The following is a 17,575-nucleotide window of genomic DNA, read 5'->3' as shown; positions in this document are numbered from 1 at the left end:
TTTAAATTTTTGGAGGACAGTGTGCTCCTTTTATATGTTGTTGTAGAAATGGGAACATAGTCAACAGGCCTGGAATAAATAATGGACATTACTACAAAGACATTTTGTCTCACTGAATGTTTGTTAGCCTGAGGTAGAAGTACCAAAGAATAAAAGTAATTCTGGAACCTCCTTTCAAGTAGAAAATTTAGAGTATGATTAAGGAAACTAGACTTAGTGGGATAGAGACACTTGCATTTTAACATTATCTTTTAAAAAAAATCTTTTAAAAATTCTTTTCCTGTCTCTAAGTGTTACATTTGTATACGCTTCAAAAACTATTAAAGACATTTTTCTTAATTCTGCAGAGAAAAAGATATGGAGCATACTCTCCGAATTCCTGAAGTTGGTGTCAGTAAGGTAAGCTCTTTGCTTTTGCATGTGTAGCACCTTTATGTACTATTATAAATAATCATTATGGCAGGAAGCTTAGGGTTTTTCCCTTTTTACAGTCAGCATAGTAATGCTAATAAAAGCAGTGCAGATTTGTTTATTCTACTGCTTGAGAAAAGAAAAATTCTTTATCACAATTTGATTTAACTAGATTATGTTTCACTTTCAACAATTTGGAGCAGGAATAAAATAAGTGGATTAATTTAGGTATTTGAGTAATGCCCACTTAACAGATATTTATTGAATGAAATGAATATGCTAGATATTATGACAGTTCAAAAATGAATCAGACCTGGATTTAGGCTACTTGTAGTTGATGGTTACTTTGAGTCCAGAGTGTTTTACAACCCAAGAACAGTGTGTCCCTACCCAAAGCTCTTCATTCACAATTTTTCCTAGTTAAGTCTCCAGTGGTTTCTCTCAGGGAAAAGAACAGTTGGGTCTTCAAAACAAACAATAAGGACAGAGTTGCAAGTTAAATCATAAGTTAAAAAAAAAAAGGTTAACTACTGAGAGTCTGTGCTTTATATGTATCTTTTTTTACTGTATTTTCTGCAGTCCTTCCTCCTCCCTTCTGCGGTTATCTGCCCTCACCCCCTTTTTGTTTTTATTTTTTTGACCTTTAATCATTCCCACATTGTTTCTATTTAATGGGTCTATACTATGGACCTGAAGTATATATTTTATATGATTTTTGTCTTTGGAATTAAGTTTGTTTCTCACTATTAGTTTGAAAGTGTAGTTGTTTTTACTATGTTTGGACTCATTCAGAGAGAAGTAAATCCTCATAATCTTGACTCTAACCAAATTATCATGCTGTTTAATTTTCTTGTGACCCTTTATTCCTTTGCCCCCAAAGAAAACACGATCTGTAATTTAAATAGCAAAGAAGTCCTTCCCCCACTGCAGTCTAAAAATATAGGTTGTTTTCTGGTGGCATTTCTGCTTTTTCTTTCTCTCTTTTGAACTAACATGTCTACTGGTGGGGCCAATAATTTATTAGCTGTGTGAAATCAGTTTGATAATACATATTATATCACACATATCCAGGTAGATGAAAAAATGAATACACCCTCATCCCCCCCCCACTTCTGAAGTTCTTTATATGTTTAGAAACACATTTAAAAGACAGACTAAGACACCCAGACAAATATGACAAAACATATACTTAACATTTTAAAACTCATACAAATTCAGCCCTGGCTCGTGTGGCTCAGTGGATTGAATGCCGGCCTGTGAACCAAAGGGTCCCCAGTTCGATTCCCAGTCAGGTCCCCAGTAGGAGGTGTGTGAGAGGCAGCCACGCGTTGATGTTTCTCCCCCTCTCTTTTTCCCTCCCTTCCCCCTCTGTCTAAAAATAAATAAATAAAATCTTAAAATAAATAAAGCGTACAAATTCAGTTTTCAAACCCCGCTGTGACACCAGTAGTAAATGAGTAAAGGACATAAACAGTTCACAGTAGAGGAGAATCATAGTAAACATGTGAAAGTCATTCAACCTTTTTAGTAATTTAAGAACTACAATCCAAGATGTCAGTTTTCTTTCATCATATTTATTAAATATCACTCCTCTTGGGAACATAATTTAGAACAGCTCTTTTGAATAAGGTTTTAAGTCAAAAGACTTGAAAATATTTGAATCCTTTGATATAGTTATTATTGTTCTAAACAACCCAATTGAATAAAATGTACAAAAGATATTGAGAGAAAATTTACAAAACAGGAAACCAAATGGCTAATAAATACAAAAAAAGGCTTCAGCTTCAGTACTAATCAGGGAAATACAAATTTAAATCACAATGATAAGATTTAATTTCACACCTATTATGCTTGTAAAACACGTTGGACAATACTAAGTGTTATTTAAGGCTCTATAGAACAACAAGAATTCTTACAGACTACTGTTGGGAATATAATTTGGTACAGCCACTTTGGAAAACAATATAGTAGTATTTAATCAAGTTTAAGATTTGCATATACTGTAGCTTAGCAATTTAATTTCTAAGTATATACCCCAGAGAAACACTTGTCTTGTCCACAGGAAGGTTGCATGTGCCAGATCATTAATAGAAACATTTTTAAAAATGATAAAATCTTGGGAAAGCCCTGAATGTTTGTTCATTATCAGAAAAGTATGTAGATTGTGGGACATGTATACAGTGGATTACCATTGAGCAAAATGGCGCAACTGTGTGCAACAACTGGATGGGTGTATCCTATAACATATTACATCAAAGAAGCAAAATAAAAGAAATAGGTCCAGTAGCATACATTTATCAGAAGTCATTAACCTATACATCTAAGGCCTATGAACTTTCTGTGTATAAATTATATCAATAAAAAATTCATACACTGATTTATATCAAGTTCCAAACTAGGCAAAATAAGCATACCATTTATGGCTACATACATACGTGGTAAAAGTGCAAGGAGATGTATCATGATTAAATAAACATCAAACCTCTGAAAAGGAAGGGTGGGGGATGGACAGAGTGAGGTACACATCCATTGGTGACTTATTTTAAATATTTGAGGCAAGTGTGGCAAAGTGTATTAAATCTGGTTCATGGGTAGATAGGTTCAATATATTCTTGTGTGTGTTTGAAACATTTTATATGTTTATGAAAATTTTAAAAGAACAACCTTACTGCAATATGGTTTATATACCATATATTGATACAATTTACCCATTAGAAGTGTATAATTGAAAGGTTTTTAGTATATTCACAGAGTTCTGCAATCATCATACCAATTTTAGAACCTTTTCATCACCATGTAAACAAACAAACTCAGTAGTAGTCACCCCTCCGTTCCTTCCAACCCCCCCAGCCCTAGGCAACCACCAATCTTTCTGTCTCTGGATTTGCACAGTCTGTACATTTTATGTAAATAGAATTATATAACATGTAGTCTTTTGTAACTAGTTTTTTTTTACTTAGCATGACTTCAAGATTCATCCATGTCATATCATATGTCAGTACTTAATTTCTTTTTATTGCCAAATAATATTCCATTGTATGGATATACTACATTTTGTGATTCATTAATTGATGGGTATTTGAATTGTTTCCACTTTTTGGCTATTAGGAATACTTTTGCTGTGAACATTTGTGTACAAGGTTTTGTTTGGATGTACTGTTTCATTTCTCTTGATATCTATCCAGGAGTAAAATGGTTGGGTTGTATGGTAACTCTCAGTTTAACCTTTTGAGAAACTGCCGGACCCAGCCAAAACAGCTGCACCATCTACCACATTGTGTTGTAGATGAAATTTTTAAGTAAATATTCCTGCAGCTCTTTATCTAATTAAAGAGACATGTGTTGAATACATGTTCTGTGTATGTGAAGCACTGTATTATGTACTGAGAGGTGAGCAAAAATACAGACTGATGTAAGCAGTAATTGTTTGCAGTACCATGCAGTAACTTAATGTAATGCACATAACACAGAAAGCACTGAGGCACAAGGTTAGAGTGGTTAGTCATGAGTACTCAAAAACTGGAAAACTCTGAGAAGTTGACCTGGAATATTGCAAGTCACCTTTTGTATTAAGAAGAGTTTTTAATGATATGGACAAGTACTTAGGTAAAAAAACCCTTCAAATTGTTTATGTAGTATAGCCCCAACTATATTATAGAAGTAGAAAAGGCGGGACACAGCAAATTATTAATGGTAGTTATAGGTGGAATTATATATGACTTCTTCATCTGTAGCCTTCACATTTTTACCAGAAGTATTATAATGCTTTTGTGTTCAGAAAAAGTAATAAATAATAAAACTTAAATAATCAGAGACTAAAGTCCTTTGCATCCTACCATAGAGAAATTGTTATCTATGGTTAAAAAAGGTATGCTACTTTATAATTACATGGTTTCTTCTTTTTTAAGTTTCATGCAGAAATTTATTTTGACCATGACTTACAAAGTTACGTCCTTGTGGATCAAGGCAGCCAAAATGGTACAATTGTTAATGGAAAACAGATTCTCCAGGTGAGTGTATATGTATTAATCAATTACTTGCACATTATTTAAAAAGTTGCACTAAATTTTTTTATTCCTGATGCTCATAGTTATTATACATATCATTTGGTTAGGTCAGTGTTCAGGTCCAAATGTGTTCCACGGAAGGGAGTTCCCAGAAAGGGCTGAAGAAGTATACAATAAGTGGATACTTGGCTGTTGACTTTTGACTTCGAATTGTGTACCTATGCCTTATTTTTAGAGTTAAATGCACTTTAAAGCTATTCAGAGTAAATGTTTTTCCAGCAACTTTAGAGGCCCTTCTTTTTTGTGTGTTTTTTAAAATTTACTTTAATGAAAACGTTGCTAAACTATAAACTCCTCGAAGCCAAGGGCTATGTCTACTCAATTAACTCTTCTATCTTCAACATGTAGCAAAGTGCTTGGCTCTTATTCTTAGTCTATAAGAATAAAAAAGGAAGTAAAGCTGAATTATCATGAGAAAAGAAGAGGTAAAAGGAGAATCATGATACATTTATCCCCTTAACACTTCATCTTTTTCACTGTGATTATTCGTGTTGGTAATACATTTTCAGCAGTTTGGGTTGGGTACTTCTCTGGTAGGACTGGGCATGGAGACAGGACATTGTGGTGTTTGATAACACAGAAATGAGCAGTTTCTCGGTTCAGTTTAAGGATATTAAATATTGTTATATGTGTTTCTTAGCCAATAGTAGGACATCGTGGATCATCGAGTTGTGGGTATGTGTGTGCATGTGTATGTCTGTGTCATTGAGAATCATCTCCAAAAATTTTTTTGTTATAATGAGACATTACTTCCATTTGACATAAAATAATCATTTTTAACTCTTTTGGATTTCTGTTTTGTCATTTTACCTCTCAGCCTAAAACTAAATGTGACCCTTACGTACTTGAGCATGGAGATGAAGTGAAAATTGGAGAGACTGTATTGTCCTTCCACATTCACCCTGGCAGTGACACCTGTGATGGCTGTGAGCCAGGACAGGTCAGAGCTCACCTTCGTCTTGATAAGAAAGATGAACCTTTTGGTATGTGAAACATACTGTTATATGTGGGCATGAAACCTTCTTAATTCACTGGAGTGTTCGAAAAATGTATCAGTTGGCTACCAGCTTTATATCCTGATATAATGAATTTTGATATAATACTGTATTGAGATAATTTATATTTCCATGGATATTATCAAATGAGACTCAGAAATGAAATGTTTCTCAAATTGGAGACCTAGGCTAGTCAGTTATGATCGTACCTGATTTTTCTATATAATAGCTTAGCTAGCTTTTATAGCATTAGGTTACTTTTAGACCAGGAGATCATCATTAGCTCTGGTTTTGCTAATCTAGTTTAGTTGGCTTTTGAAACAGCACTGCAGTGGTAAGCTAAATGTTCTTCCAAAGAGTAATTGTGACGTAACTATAATAAAGATTGGTTTCCTTTTAGCATCTTTTTACTGGTATGAAAAATTCATCCACCATTGAACTCCATCATATAATATTGTAACATAGAAAATAATAGGCCAAACTATTAAGAGTTATTGGCTGATGTGTTTACTTTCCTACTTACAGTTTATGTTGATGCATCATCTGTGTATGTACCATTGTTTTCTATAGTAAATAACACTGTAGGAAGATGCTGTCTTGCTTTAAACCCACTCATCTAAGGCTTTTAACATGTATATAGTGCAAATGAGTAAGAACTAACTTTTTTCACATTAAGTATGACATATTACAAAATAATGTGAATCTTGGATTCCGTGATTTTTCTTTTGCACATGTCTACGTGTCTTTTGAAGATTCACAGTATTTCTGCATTTGAGATCCTTGTATAATACTCATCTCAAAAAGTTAAGATGTTTGGTGTTTCTTTTGTTATCTGTACTGTAACATTCCCATGATCTTTTGAGTTTTGGTTTACTTTCCAAGTAGATTTCATTACCAAAATATTGAAAGGACATCATCACAACCCAAGATTCCTTTATCTTAATGTTTATTTGCATTTTTGATTAATCTACAGATGGATTACTAATACTATTAGTTATTAATGATTAAATATGAACATTAATTTTATATAAAATCTATCCGATTTAGTGAGTTTTTCTTTTTAAATCAAACTCACTTTTTCCTTTTAGTTGGTCCAACACTAAGCAAGGAGGAAAAAGAGTTGGAAAGGAGAAAAGAATTAAAGAAAATACGAGTAAAATATGGTTTGCGGGTAAGGATATTAAATATTGTTATATGTGTTCAAAATTATGTACCTGGTTTTGAGTAAAAATGCGTTTAGTCCATTTTATATATAAAAAAGTTATTTAGAATTATTTTGAGATTTATATAATTTATTTGTCTACTCTTAACACCTGTTGAGGGTGAAGTAGAAAATGATAATAGGAGGTCAGGCAAAGATGCAGGCATAGGCAGTCACACTTCACCTCCTTGCACAACTACAGCAAAAATTACAACTAGGCTACAAAACAAATATCATCCAGATACATCAGGAAATTGAGCTGTGTGGAAGTCCGACAACCAAGGATTTAAAGAAGCCACATTCATCCAGATAGGTAGGAGGGATGGAGATGCAGAGAGATGCAGAGGTGCAGCGAGGGGCTAAGATGCGGAGTGGCCTAGAGAGGTGCAGAGGTGTGGAACAGGCAGTCCCACATCCATGTGTGATGGATAAAAATTGGGAGGGATACCTCGGGAACAAGAAGTAACTTGGGAATGAAGGATCCCAGCCCCAGATCAGACCATCCAACCCAGGTTTTCAGCACCAGGAAGATAAGTTCCCATAACTTCTGGCTGTAAAAATGAGTGGTGGTTGGGACAGCAGAAGAAACTGCAGGATTCTCAGGAGACTCCACTTAAAGGGCCCACAACAGACTTAGGACTTACACAGGCTCACCCCCTCTGGGATTCAGTACCAGGGCAGTAGCTAGAAGGGCACCAGTGGCATATGGGGAGACATCGAAGTGACTGGCAACAGGGCAAGTGCCGGGAGACAGCTTCCTCCCAGGCAGAACTCTGGAGTCTGGACAGTGGTGGAGTCCCCTCTCCAAGCTCTCCTCCACACAGAGCCACAGAATGGTGACATGGGTTGCCGCACCCTGACTATGACCTGAGGCTCTGCCCCATACAACTTAAAGGTGCACTTTTGTACAATAGGCCACGCAGCTAAGACAGAGTGAAAGCAGCTCCACCTAATACATAGAAACAAACACAGGGAGGCTGCCAAATTGAAGAGACAAAGAGATATGTCCCAAATGAAAGGACAGAACAAAACTCCAGAAAAAGAACTAAACGAAATGGAGATAAGCAACCTATCAGATGCAAAGTTCAAAACACTGCTTGTCAGGATGCTCAAATAACTCGTTGGGTACATCAACAGCAAAAAAAAAAAAGACCCAGGCAGAAATGAAGGTTACATTAAGTGAAATAAAGAAAAATCTATTGAAAACCAACAATGGAGGGGATGAAGCTGAGAATCAAATCAAGGATTTGGAACACAAGGAAGAAAAAAGCATTCTATCAGAACATCAAGAAGGAAAAAGAATCCAAAAAAACAAGGATAGGCTAAGGAGCCTATGGGACATCTCCAAATGTACCAACATTTGGAGTGTCCAGAATCATTGGGGTGCCAGAAGGAAAAGAGGAAGAGCAAAAAATTGAAGACTTATTTGAAAAAATAATGAAAGAAAACTTCCCTAATTTGATGAAGAAAATAGACCTGCAAGCCCAGGAAGCACAGAGAGTCCCAAACAAGTGGACCCAAAGAGGACCACACCAAGACACATCATAATTAAAATGCCAAAGGTTAAAAGTAAAGAGAGAATCTCAAAGGCAGCAACAGAAAGGTGGATAGTTACCTACAAAGGAGTTCCCCTAAGACTATTGCTGATTCTCAAAAGAAACTTTGCAGGCAAGAAGGGACTGGCAAGTACTATTCAAAGTGATGAATTGTAAGGACCTACAACCTAGATTACTCTATTCAGCAAAATTATCATTTAGAAAGGAAGGGCAGATAAAGTGCTTCCCAGACAAGGTAGAACTAAAGGAGTTCATCATCACCAAGCCATTATATGAAATATTAAAGGGAGCTATATAAGAAAAAGATCAAAACTATGAACATTAAAATTGTGACAAATTCACAACTATCAAGAACTGAATGTAAAAAACAAAGTATACAACTAGAACTGGAACAAAATAATAGATATGGAGATCACTTGGAGGGTTATCAGTTGGGAGGCAGAAGGGGAAGGATGGGGGGAAGGTTGCAGGGATTAAGAAACACAGATTGGTAGGTACAGAATAGACGGGGGGGATGTTAAGAATAGTATAGGAAATGGAGAAGCCAAAGAACTTACATGCACAACCCATGGACATGAACTAAGGGGCGGGGATTGCTGGAGGGAGGGGGTTACAGGGTGGAGAGGGGCAAAGGGGGAAAACTCGGGGCAACTGTAATAGCATAATTGATAAAATGTATTTTAAAAAATGATAATAGTACCCTACATTGGAATAGCCATATCTGGTTTTTAAAAATTTGCATGCAAATGTTTCAACTATGTTCTTCAACCTTGGAAGAACATAGTTGAAAGAATAATTCTGTATGATTTTAAGACTTATTATAAATATAAACTACAGTAGTTAAGACAATAATATGATTGGCAATATTATGCCAATTATAATATTGGCATAAAGATAAACAGGTAGGCCAGGGTAATGGACTAATGAATTCTGAAACAGATCCACATAGATAGATGTGTGTGTGTGTGATTTCAACAGAGGCGTGAAGGCCATCTGGTGGAGAAAGGATAGTCTTCTTTCAACAAACAATGCTGGAACAGTTGGATCACCATATGCAAAAATAACAACCAAAAGAACTTTGATTCACACCACACAATATATAAATTATCTCAAAATGGATCATAGAGATGAATTTAGAATCTAAAACTATAAAACTTTTAGAAGCAAATATTTTTTGTTTAGGTATCTTTAACACCAAAAGCACAATCCATAAAAGAACATATTAATAAATTGCTCTTCTTCTAATGCTTCTCTTTCTCCAAAGATACTGTTAAGAGAACAGAAAGATAAGCCACAGAATGGGAAAAATGCTTGCAAATCATGTATCTGATAAAAATCATGTCTATGTTTAGAATATATAATGAAGTCAAAACTCAATAAAAACAAGTCAATTAAAAAATGAGCAAAAGATTTAAATAGACACCTCAAAGTGTCTGATGTACAGAAGGCAGATAAACACATGAAAAGATGTCCAGTATCAGTAGTCATTAGGGAAAAGCAAATTAAAACCAATTAAAAAGACTGACCATACCAAGTGTTGGTGGGCATGTGGAGGAACTGGAACTCACACACTGCTGGTAATAACATAAAATGGTGTGATCACATTGCAAAACAGTTTAGTAGTTTCCTTAAAAGTTAAATATATGCTTCACCATTCTACTCTGTGGTATTTACTGAAGAGAAAGGTAGTAAGCAAATGTTCATAGCAGCTTTTTTTCTAATAGCCAAAACCGGAGAAAATTTATGTGTTAATCATGAATGGATAAATAAACAGTGGTATATCTATATGGCCAAATAATAGTTGTCAATAAAAATTGAGCAAATGAGCTATTGATACAGGCCGCAGTATGGATGAATCTTAGTTATTCTGAGTGAAAGAAGTCAGACAACAAGAGTACATAGTGTATTCCTCTGTTTATAAGTTAATAAAAATTCTAGGAAAGCAAACTTACATGTGACAGAAAGATGTGGTTGCCTGAATACAGGAAAAGAAAGAGGCACAGGAAGGATCTGAGGGATGGATTACAAAAAAGGACAAGGATACTTTTCTGGGAGATGAATAAGTTTATTTTGATTTTGGTGATGGTTTCATAGGTGTATACACATCTCAAAAGTGTCTAATTGTATACTTTACATGTAACTGAATATATGTTAATATACCTCAATAAGGCTGTAGAAAAACATTGCAGTTTAATCCTATAAGTAGACCAGGAAGGTAATTGATATTTTCAGTTTACATTTAAGAAACTACAGAGCTAAGGACCACCCAGCTAGGTCTTAAGTGTATTTGTCCAATACTTTTTACACTTCATAAAGATGTTCCAAAATAATATATATATTCTGCAAAATTGTATTTGTTGTTACTTTGGTACTAAGGAAGAAAAATCATAATAAGAAAAAATGTGAAGGGGCTAATTTTGGAGGAAAATAGAAGGTATATAAGGAGAGAATAAAACGTTTTCTCAAAAATTTATCTCAGTTTCTGTATCATCTTCTAGGGGAGAACAACCCATTAGGAACAGTGGTTCTGTTTTTCTTCTCTGATTAAAAGCAAAATTAAGTAAAAACTTCTGTGGTACTTTTCTTGAATTGCTCTAGCAGCCCCTAACATCTCTGCGGTGAATGTCATACTTTTTCTTTTTTTTAATCCTCTCACCAGGGTATATTTATTTATTTTAGAGCTAGTGGGGGAGGTGAGAGAGAGAAAGAGAATCATACATGTAAGACAAAAATATTCATCGGTTGCCTCCCATTCGGACCCCAACTGGGGATTGAACTGCCATCTAGGTATGTGCCCTGACCAGGATTTGAACACACAACCCCTTGCTACATGGGATGATGCTCCAACAAGCTGAGCCACCTGGCCGGGGCAATGTCATACTTTTTATATAAAGATCAGCAAGTAATAAGGAAGGGTGGAGAGAAGCCTTCTGTGCTGCCACAAGCTGAATGGACTACCTCCTCTTTTGTGCCGCTGCCAATACTGTGTATACTTCTTTGGTTGAACCAGTCATCCTGTAGTTTGCTAAAGATTATGTATGTCTTATGGGATTATAAATTTCTTTGCATTCCATCACCCAGCCTGGAGTTAACACACTCGTTATTCAGTAAATATTTGTTGAGTGACTGATTAATTTTATAAATGGAGCTGTTTTGAAGCCAAAAGCTATTATTTATTACTAGTGTAAAAGAGTGTTTGCTTTTTATCTATTTTTAAAAATACTTCCTACATTTTCCCTTCTAAGTAGCAATAATTAAACTATTTTAGGTCCTTAGAGAAAAGGAGAAATAGATTTTTTTCCAACCCCAGAGGTTCTGCATATTTTTTCGAATACTGGTAGTTAATATGAGAGTATGAGTGCATAGCATTAGTCAGAGTAAACTGTATTTCATTATCTTATGATTACATGTTATGATTTACATATTTATGTTCTGTATACAGTTTGTGTTATAGTACAATTTCAGATAGCATAAACATCTTAACGGGGATAGAATAAAAACAGTATATTCAATGACAATTGTCTTCATGTACATCATGGTTTTAATTCATTGTTTAATAGAGACCACATTGAACCATATGTGCAAAATGAGGCCAATATACAGACATTACATTTTTATTTATCAGTTTTGTGCTTTTTAATGAATATTTTGTGTTTATAAAGAATACAGACTATGAAGATGAAAAGGCATTGAAGAATCCAAAATATAAAGACAGAGCAGGAAAGCGTAGGAAGCAGATTGGAAGTGAAGGAACTTTCCAAAGAGATGATGCTCCTGCATCTGTTCATTCGTAAGTATTAACTTTTCCAAAGTGGTTTCCTAGAGTAGTTGTACCAATTATTTTTAACTTAACTCATTTATTATAAATGTGACCTAAGTGGTCTTTTAGAAATCAACTATCATCTTAATTTTCTTCCTTAATTTTTTTTAAAAAGTGAAATTACTGATAGCAACAAAGGTCGGAAGATGCTGGAGAAGATGGGCTGGAAAAAAGGAGAGGGCCTAGGGAAGGACGGTGGAGGAATGAAAACTCCGGTAAGACTTGCATTTTCTCTCACCCTTTATTCTTGCAGTAGATACATTCACTGTGCCAGGAATTGCCTTAAGAGCTAGTAGTGTGGTAGCAAGTGTAGCATTCGTGATTACCAAATATATGTATGTGCATTGTTTTGCTTTTTATTTTAAGAATTTATTTATTTTTAGAGAGGGGAAGGGAGGGAGAAAGAGAGAGGAAGAGAAACATCAGTGTGTGGTTGCCTCTTGCATGCCCCCTAATGGGGACCTGGCCCACAACCCAGGCATGTGCTCAGCGACCCTTTGATTCTCAGGCCAGCACTCAATGCCACACCGGCCAGGGCCATTGTTTTGCTTTTAATGTTTTTAGGAAGCCTGTTATAATTGAAGTTTTCTTCAGTGGAACTAGGATAGTAAATGTTATTTCCTGAGCCAAAGGTTTTCCTGTATCTTTCAGTTGTTTTTAATGATGTCCTGGTACTAAGCATTATAGGAGCAGGTATAATGTTATTTTACAAATAGGCAGGTTCTGTACTAGCTGGAGAATTTGTTTTGGGTTCAAGAATCAGATTATGTAACAACAAGCAATAGAAAGAATAATGTTTGAAAAACAGTGTACAGTGATTTAATTCTACAGTCCCATGGTTCATCAGAGTTCAGATTATCTTTCATAAAACCCTTACAAAGTAACATGACTAAAGAACTTCCTTAATAATCACTTGGTACCTAAGGAAATAATGAGTGGATCACTGTGAGTTTAATGTAAGCTTTCTTTTTTTTTTAAGTATTTTTTATTGATTATGCTATTACAGTTTTCCCAATTTTTCCCCCTTTATCCCTCCTCCACCCTGCCCCCCCCAACCCTCCAGCATTCTCCCCCCACCTTAGTTCATGTCCATGGGTTGTACATGTAAGTTCTGTGAGTCCTCTGTTTCCTATACCATTTTTTATCTCTTCTTGTTTATTTTATGCCTACTAACCATGCTTCTTCTTCCCTGTACCTTTCCCCCCCTATTCCTCCCCTCCCACTCCCCACTGAAATCCCTCTGTGTGATGTCCATTTCTCTGATTCTGTTCCTGTTCTGGTTGTTTGCTTAGTTTTTGTTTTTGTTGTTTTTCTTTGCTTTTCGGTTCATTTGTTGATAGTTGTGAGTTTGTTGTCATTTTACTGTTCATATTTTTGATCTTCTTTTTCTTAGATAAGTTCCTTTAACATTTCATATAATAAGGGCTTGGTGATGATGAACTCCTTTAACTTGACCTTATCTGGGAAGCACTTTATCTGCCCTTCCAGTCTAAATGAAAACTTTGCTGGATAGAGTCATCTTGGATGTAGGTCCTTGCCTTTCATGATCTCAAATACTTCTTTCCAGCCCCTTCCTGCCTACAAGGTTTCCTTTGAGAAATCAGCTGATAGTCTAATGGGCACTCCTTTGTAGGTAATGGTTTCCTTTCTCCTTGCTTCTTTTAGGATTCTCTCTTTATCTTTAATCTCAGGTAACTTAATGATGATGTGCCTTGTCGTGTTCCTCTTTGGGTCCAACTTCTTTGGGACTCTCTGGGCTTCCTGGACTTCCTGGAAGTCTATTTCCTTTGCCAGATTGGGGAAGGTTTCCTTCATTATTTGTTTAAATAAGTTTTCAATTTCTTGCTGCTGTTCTTCTTCTGGCACCCCTATAATTCGGATTTTGGAATGTTTCAGGTTGTCCCAGAGGTTTGTAAGATTCTCTTCACTTTGTAGAATTCCTGTTTCTTCATTGTGTTCTGGTTGGATGTTTATTTTTTCCTTTTGTTCTAAATTGTTGCTTTGATTCCTGGTTTCCTTCCTGTCACTGTTGGTTTCCTGAATATTTGGCTTTATTTCACTTTGGGTATCCTTCATTTGTTTTTTCATTTTTTTACCAAGCTCAATCAGTTCTGTGAGCATTTTGATTACCAGGGCTTTAAATTCTCCATCAGATAGGTTGGCAATCTCCTCCTCGCTTAGGTCTCTTTCTGAGGTTTTGGTCTGTTCTTTCGTTTGGGCCATATTTCTTTGTTCAGGGACCCTGATAAGTTGTAAGGGAGTGGGGCCTTAGGTATTCACCTGGGCAGGGCAACCCTCTTTGCCGCACTTCGGGGCTGCCTGTGGGGGAGGGGCAGAGAGGGAACAGCGCAGGCCGTCTGTAGCGCACTTTCGAAGGGACTCTTGTATGAGACTGGGAGTTTCTCCCACCGAGGCATCCGCTATAGTCCACGGTCAACTCTGAGTCTCAGTTTCCTGTTCAGCCAGCCAGGGCGGCACATCCCCGAAGCCAGCCGGCCTGCCCACCGGATCTGCCGCCTCGCTGGGGTTTTTCTGAGTTGCTCAGCCCGTGTGGTCCTCTGCCTTACCAGCTTGTTCTGGTTGACTTTTTCTTCAATTCCTTGGTTGTCCAAGTTCCATGCAGTTTGATTTTCTGGCGCTTTTGGTGGTTTATTGATTTTAGATTGGTTGTTATCCTCCTTTTGGTTGTGCGAGGAAGCAAAGGGTTTCTACCTACACATCCATCTTGGTAGGAACTCTGATGTAAGCTTTCTTATTTCATTGAGATAAAATGGGAAGAACTTGGGTTTTATTGTCAGACCTAGGTTAGAATATGTGCTCTGTCACTTACTATCTGTGGGACTTAGGGCAAGTTTGGACTTCAGTTTTCATATGTAAAAATGGGGATGATAGTAACTGTTTTTCAGTTATATCGTGAAGATAAAGGCCTTAGCATGGTGCTTGACATACATGAGACACTCAGTAACTGGTAGCTTTCAGTGGTTCTGAAAATAGTGAGAAGTATTCCTGTTTTATGAAACTTAAGCAATCACGTTCTTTTTATGACTCTTAATGTTTAACCTACCTCTTCACTTAGGTGAGGCTAGGACAGTAGGTTTAAATACATCTATTGCCTTCACCTTTGGGTGCAGTGGGATGGCGGATTCTGCAGCATTTCAGTGAAGTTCAGTGCTATTTTAGGAGCAGAGTCAGCTGTCCTTTATTGACAGGCAAGACAATGCAGAAAAATGAGTTTTTATGGAAGTTCCATTTGTAATCATGTAGGTATTCCTGTCTGTATCTGTTGCATTTGATAGGTTTTTCTTTTCATTAATCTTTTCTAAATCAAAGAATTATAGTTAAAGTACTAAGTTGGACCCAGCAGATTTCAGTATGCTTTGTCTTATACAGTAAATAAGCCCTCTGCTCTGTCTTTGGTAACAGATCCAGCTTCAGCTGCGGCGAACACATGCAGGCTTGGGCACAGGCAAACCATCCTCAATTGAAGATGTTCACCTTCTCCAAAACAAGAGCAAAAAGAACTGGGAGAAAGCGCGAGAGAGGTTTGCTGAAAACTTCCCAGAAACTAAACTTCAACAAGATGCACCAGGGACAGTGCCTTGGGTCAAAGGGACTGTAGAGTGAAGGTCAGTCACAGAACACAGTTGAAGCTTTTTTAACAGAGTCTGGAAACTCTTATTTCATTGAAGAACTTTTCCCTCCAAGAGAGCCAGTGGCATGAGGGTCCTGTATCACAGTTTACCCCCTCATGATTCAGAAATGTGTAATAAGGTGTGGTTTGTAGTTTTAAAAAACAAACAAACTAATAAATAGTGGCTTAATCAAGTTATTCGAAGAGTGGATTAAAGTTCACAGGGCATGGATGAGCTTATCAAACTTTGTTGTTTTTACCTTGTCATTTATAAGATGCATATGAGTAGCTAGCCGTGTGGGCAGAATTCATGTCCCACTGCTGATATAAATGTGCATCGGTCCTTGTCTGCATATATTCATTGTTGTAAGATGTGCAACAAAAAAGTCAGTAGTTGATAAAAACAATTCTGATTATACACATTCTTGTTTATGCCCTTTAGAACTTAGATAAAAGTGTGGAGAAAAGTGGGCAGTGGTGCGTAAGTTTTATCCTTGAAATAACTAAGTAATGTTATTGAAGAACTAACGAACAGGTGACCCATAGAAAATTAGCTGTTCACGTTTTCTTCTGTGAAGAATCTGTTGATTTGTACTATATATTAAGCATTTACAGTGGTTTGTTTCATAGCTGAAATATTTAGATATGAACAATTGAGTATGGTATTGAAATATTCAGTGTGCTAGCATTTGTAGTTTTGATAAATCCCATTTCTGGCGATAGAGTTTTGCCATAGAAATCTGATTTCTACTACAGAGTACCTAGCCAAGGCCTCAAACTGAAGTATTTATTGAAAATGTGTTCAAATGCAATAAAAACATTATAACATCAAAAAGAGTGATTCATTGAACCAACGATTTAAACTCACTACAGGCCAGAATTTTCCTTCTTAAATGGTCAGAGCAGTAACAAAGGGATGTCTTCAGGAGTGCGGGTGGCTCTGTTCTGCCAGTGGCCACGGTCCTTTGTTTAGATTTTCTCTCGGCTCTTTGCTGGGAAGTGCGTGCCTGACCCTTTCCTGGCAGTGAACATTAAGCTGTGGCTCCCTCATCTGCTATACAGAAATGCCTTCGAGATTTGGAATAGGACAGGGAAATTCTGAAAAACAATTGTATAGAAGGAAAGATAACTCAGAAAGAAAGATTACCTGTTGGAATTTCTAGTCTAAATGGCAAAGGGAATGGGGAAATAAAAAGAAATTAATTACTAAAGATGAGACATGTTACCAAATTGTCAAGTCCTTTTAGGCCTAAGCTGGGTTGATCCAGAGGCCCTAGAACTCCAGATATGGATAAATTATTTTTCTATATCCTTCCTGGCCACCTACACACCCTAACATGTATGTACGTACATTAGACTTGGAGGCAACAGGAGTTGCCTGCATTATTTTCTCTAAAAATTACTCACTTAAATGTGGCTTTGGTTCTGGTGCCCTGTATATAAGTAACAATATAGAGCTACCAAAGTAGACTTTTCTCCCTGGTAGATCTTATTCATTGGGTTAGTATATATTTCCCATTTTTATTATTGGATTGCAGAAAACTTTTTTCATTGTTTCTTTTGTTAAGAAAATGGAAACTTGAGAGTGGTGATAAAAATCGAACTATATGTGATATTTGCATTACTAAAACCGTTTGCAGATCAAAGTCTCAGGGCTACACTGTACAGGGGTTAAAGCACTCGTAGTGTCTCGTCTGATTTCCAACTGTGAAATAACATTTGTCTCACATGTCTGTCTTGAGTAGAAAATGCGAAAATGTATATAAAAGCACTTTGTAAACTGTAAAAGTAGTACAAATGTGAGCTTCTGTTTAGAAGCATAGATATGAATTATGTACAATTTGGATTACACATAAAATCGTTTTGTCTCTAATATTTTAAATTATAGTTTATT

At 36.3% G+C, this 17,575-nt stretch overlaps 1 protein-coding gene across 2 annotated transcripts in view; it reads left to right on the top strand.

Annotated features, from left to right (window-relative positions):
- AGGF1 (angiogenic factor with G-patch and FHA domains 1) overlaps nucleotides 1–17,554 on the top strand; it is a 31,893-nt gene extending 14,339 nt beyond the window's left edge. Inside the window, exons 8-14 of one of the 2 annotated variants that reach the window (XM_024563592.3) lie at nucleotides 348–399; nucleotides 4,320–4,421; nucleotides 5,296–5,461; nucleotides 6,562–6,644; nucleotides 11,893–12,020; nucleotides 12,166–12,265; nucleotides 15,474–17,554. In XM_024563592.3, the coding sequence (XP_024419360.2) occupies nucleotides 348–399; nucleotides 4,320–4,421; nucleotides 5,296–5,461; nucleotides 6,562–6,644; nucleotides 11,893–12,020; nucleotides 12,166–12,265; nucleotides 15,474–15,674 (832 nt within the window). In that variant the 3' untranslated portion in view covers nucleotides 15,675–17,554. The remainder of the gene's footprint in view (nucleotides 1–347; nucleotides 400–4,319; nucleotides 4,422–5,295; nucleotides 5,462–6,561; nucleotides 6,645–11,892; nucleotides 12,021–12,165; nucleotides 12,266–15,473) is intronic. The other variant, XM_045197877.2, reaches the window with a different exon arrangement.
- Nucleotides 17,555–17,575: the final 21 nt, after the last annotated feature.

This window comes from Desmodus rotundus, chromosome 1 (assembly GCF_022682495.2).
Source record: "Desmodus rotundus isolate HL8 chromosome 1, HLdesRot8A.1, whole genome shotgun sequence".
Lineage (NCBI taxonomy): Eukaryota > Metazoa > Chordata > Mammalia > Chiroptera > Phyllostomidae > Desmodus > Desmodus rotundus.
The sequence above is the reverse complement of the archived record's forward strand: the minus strand, read 5'-3'. Positions and strand labels throughout refer to the sequence as shown.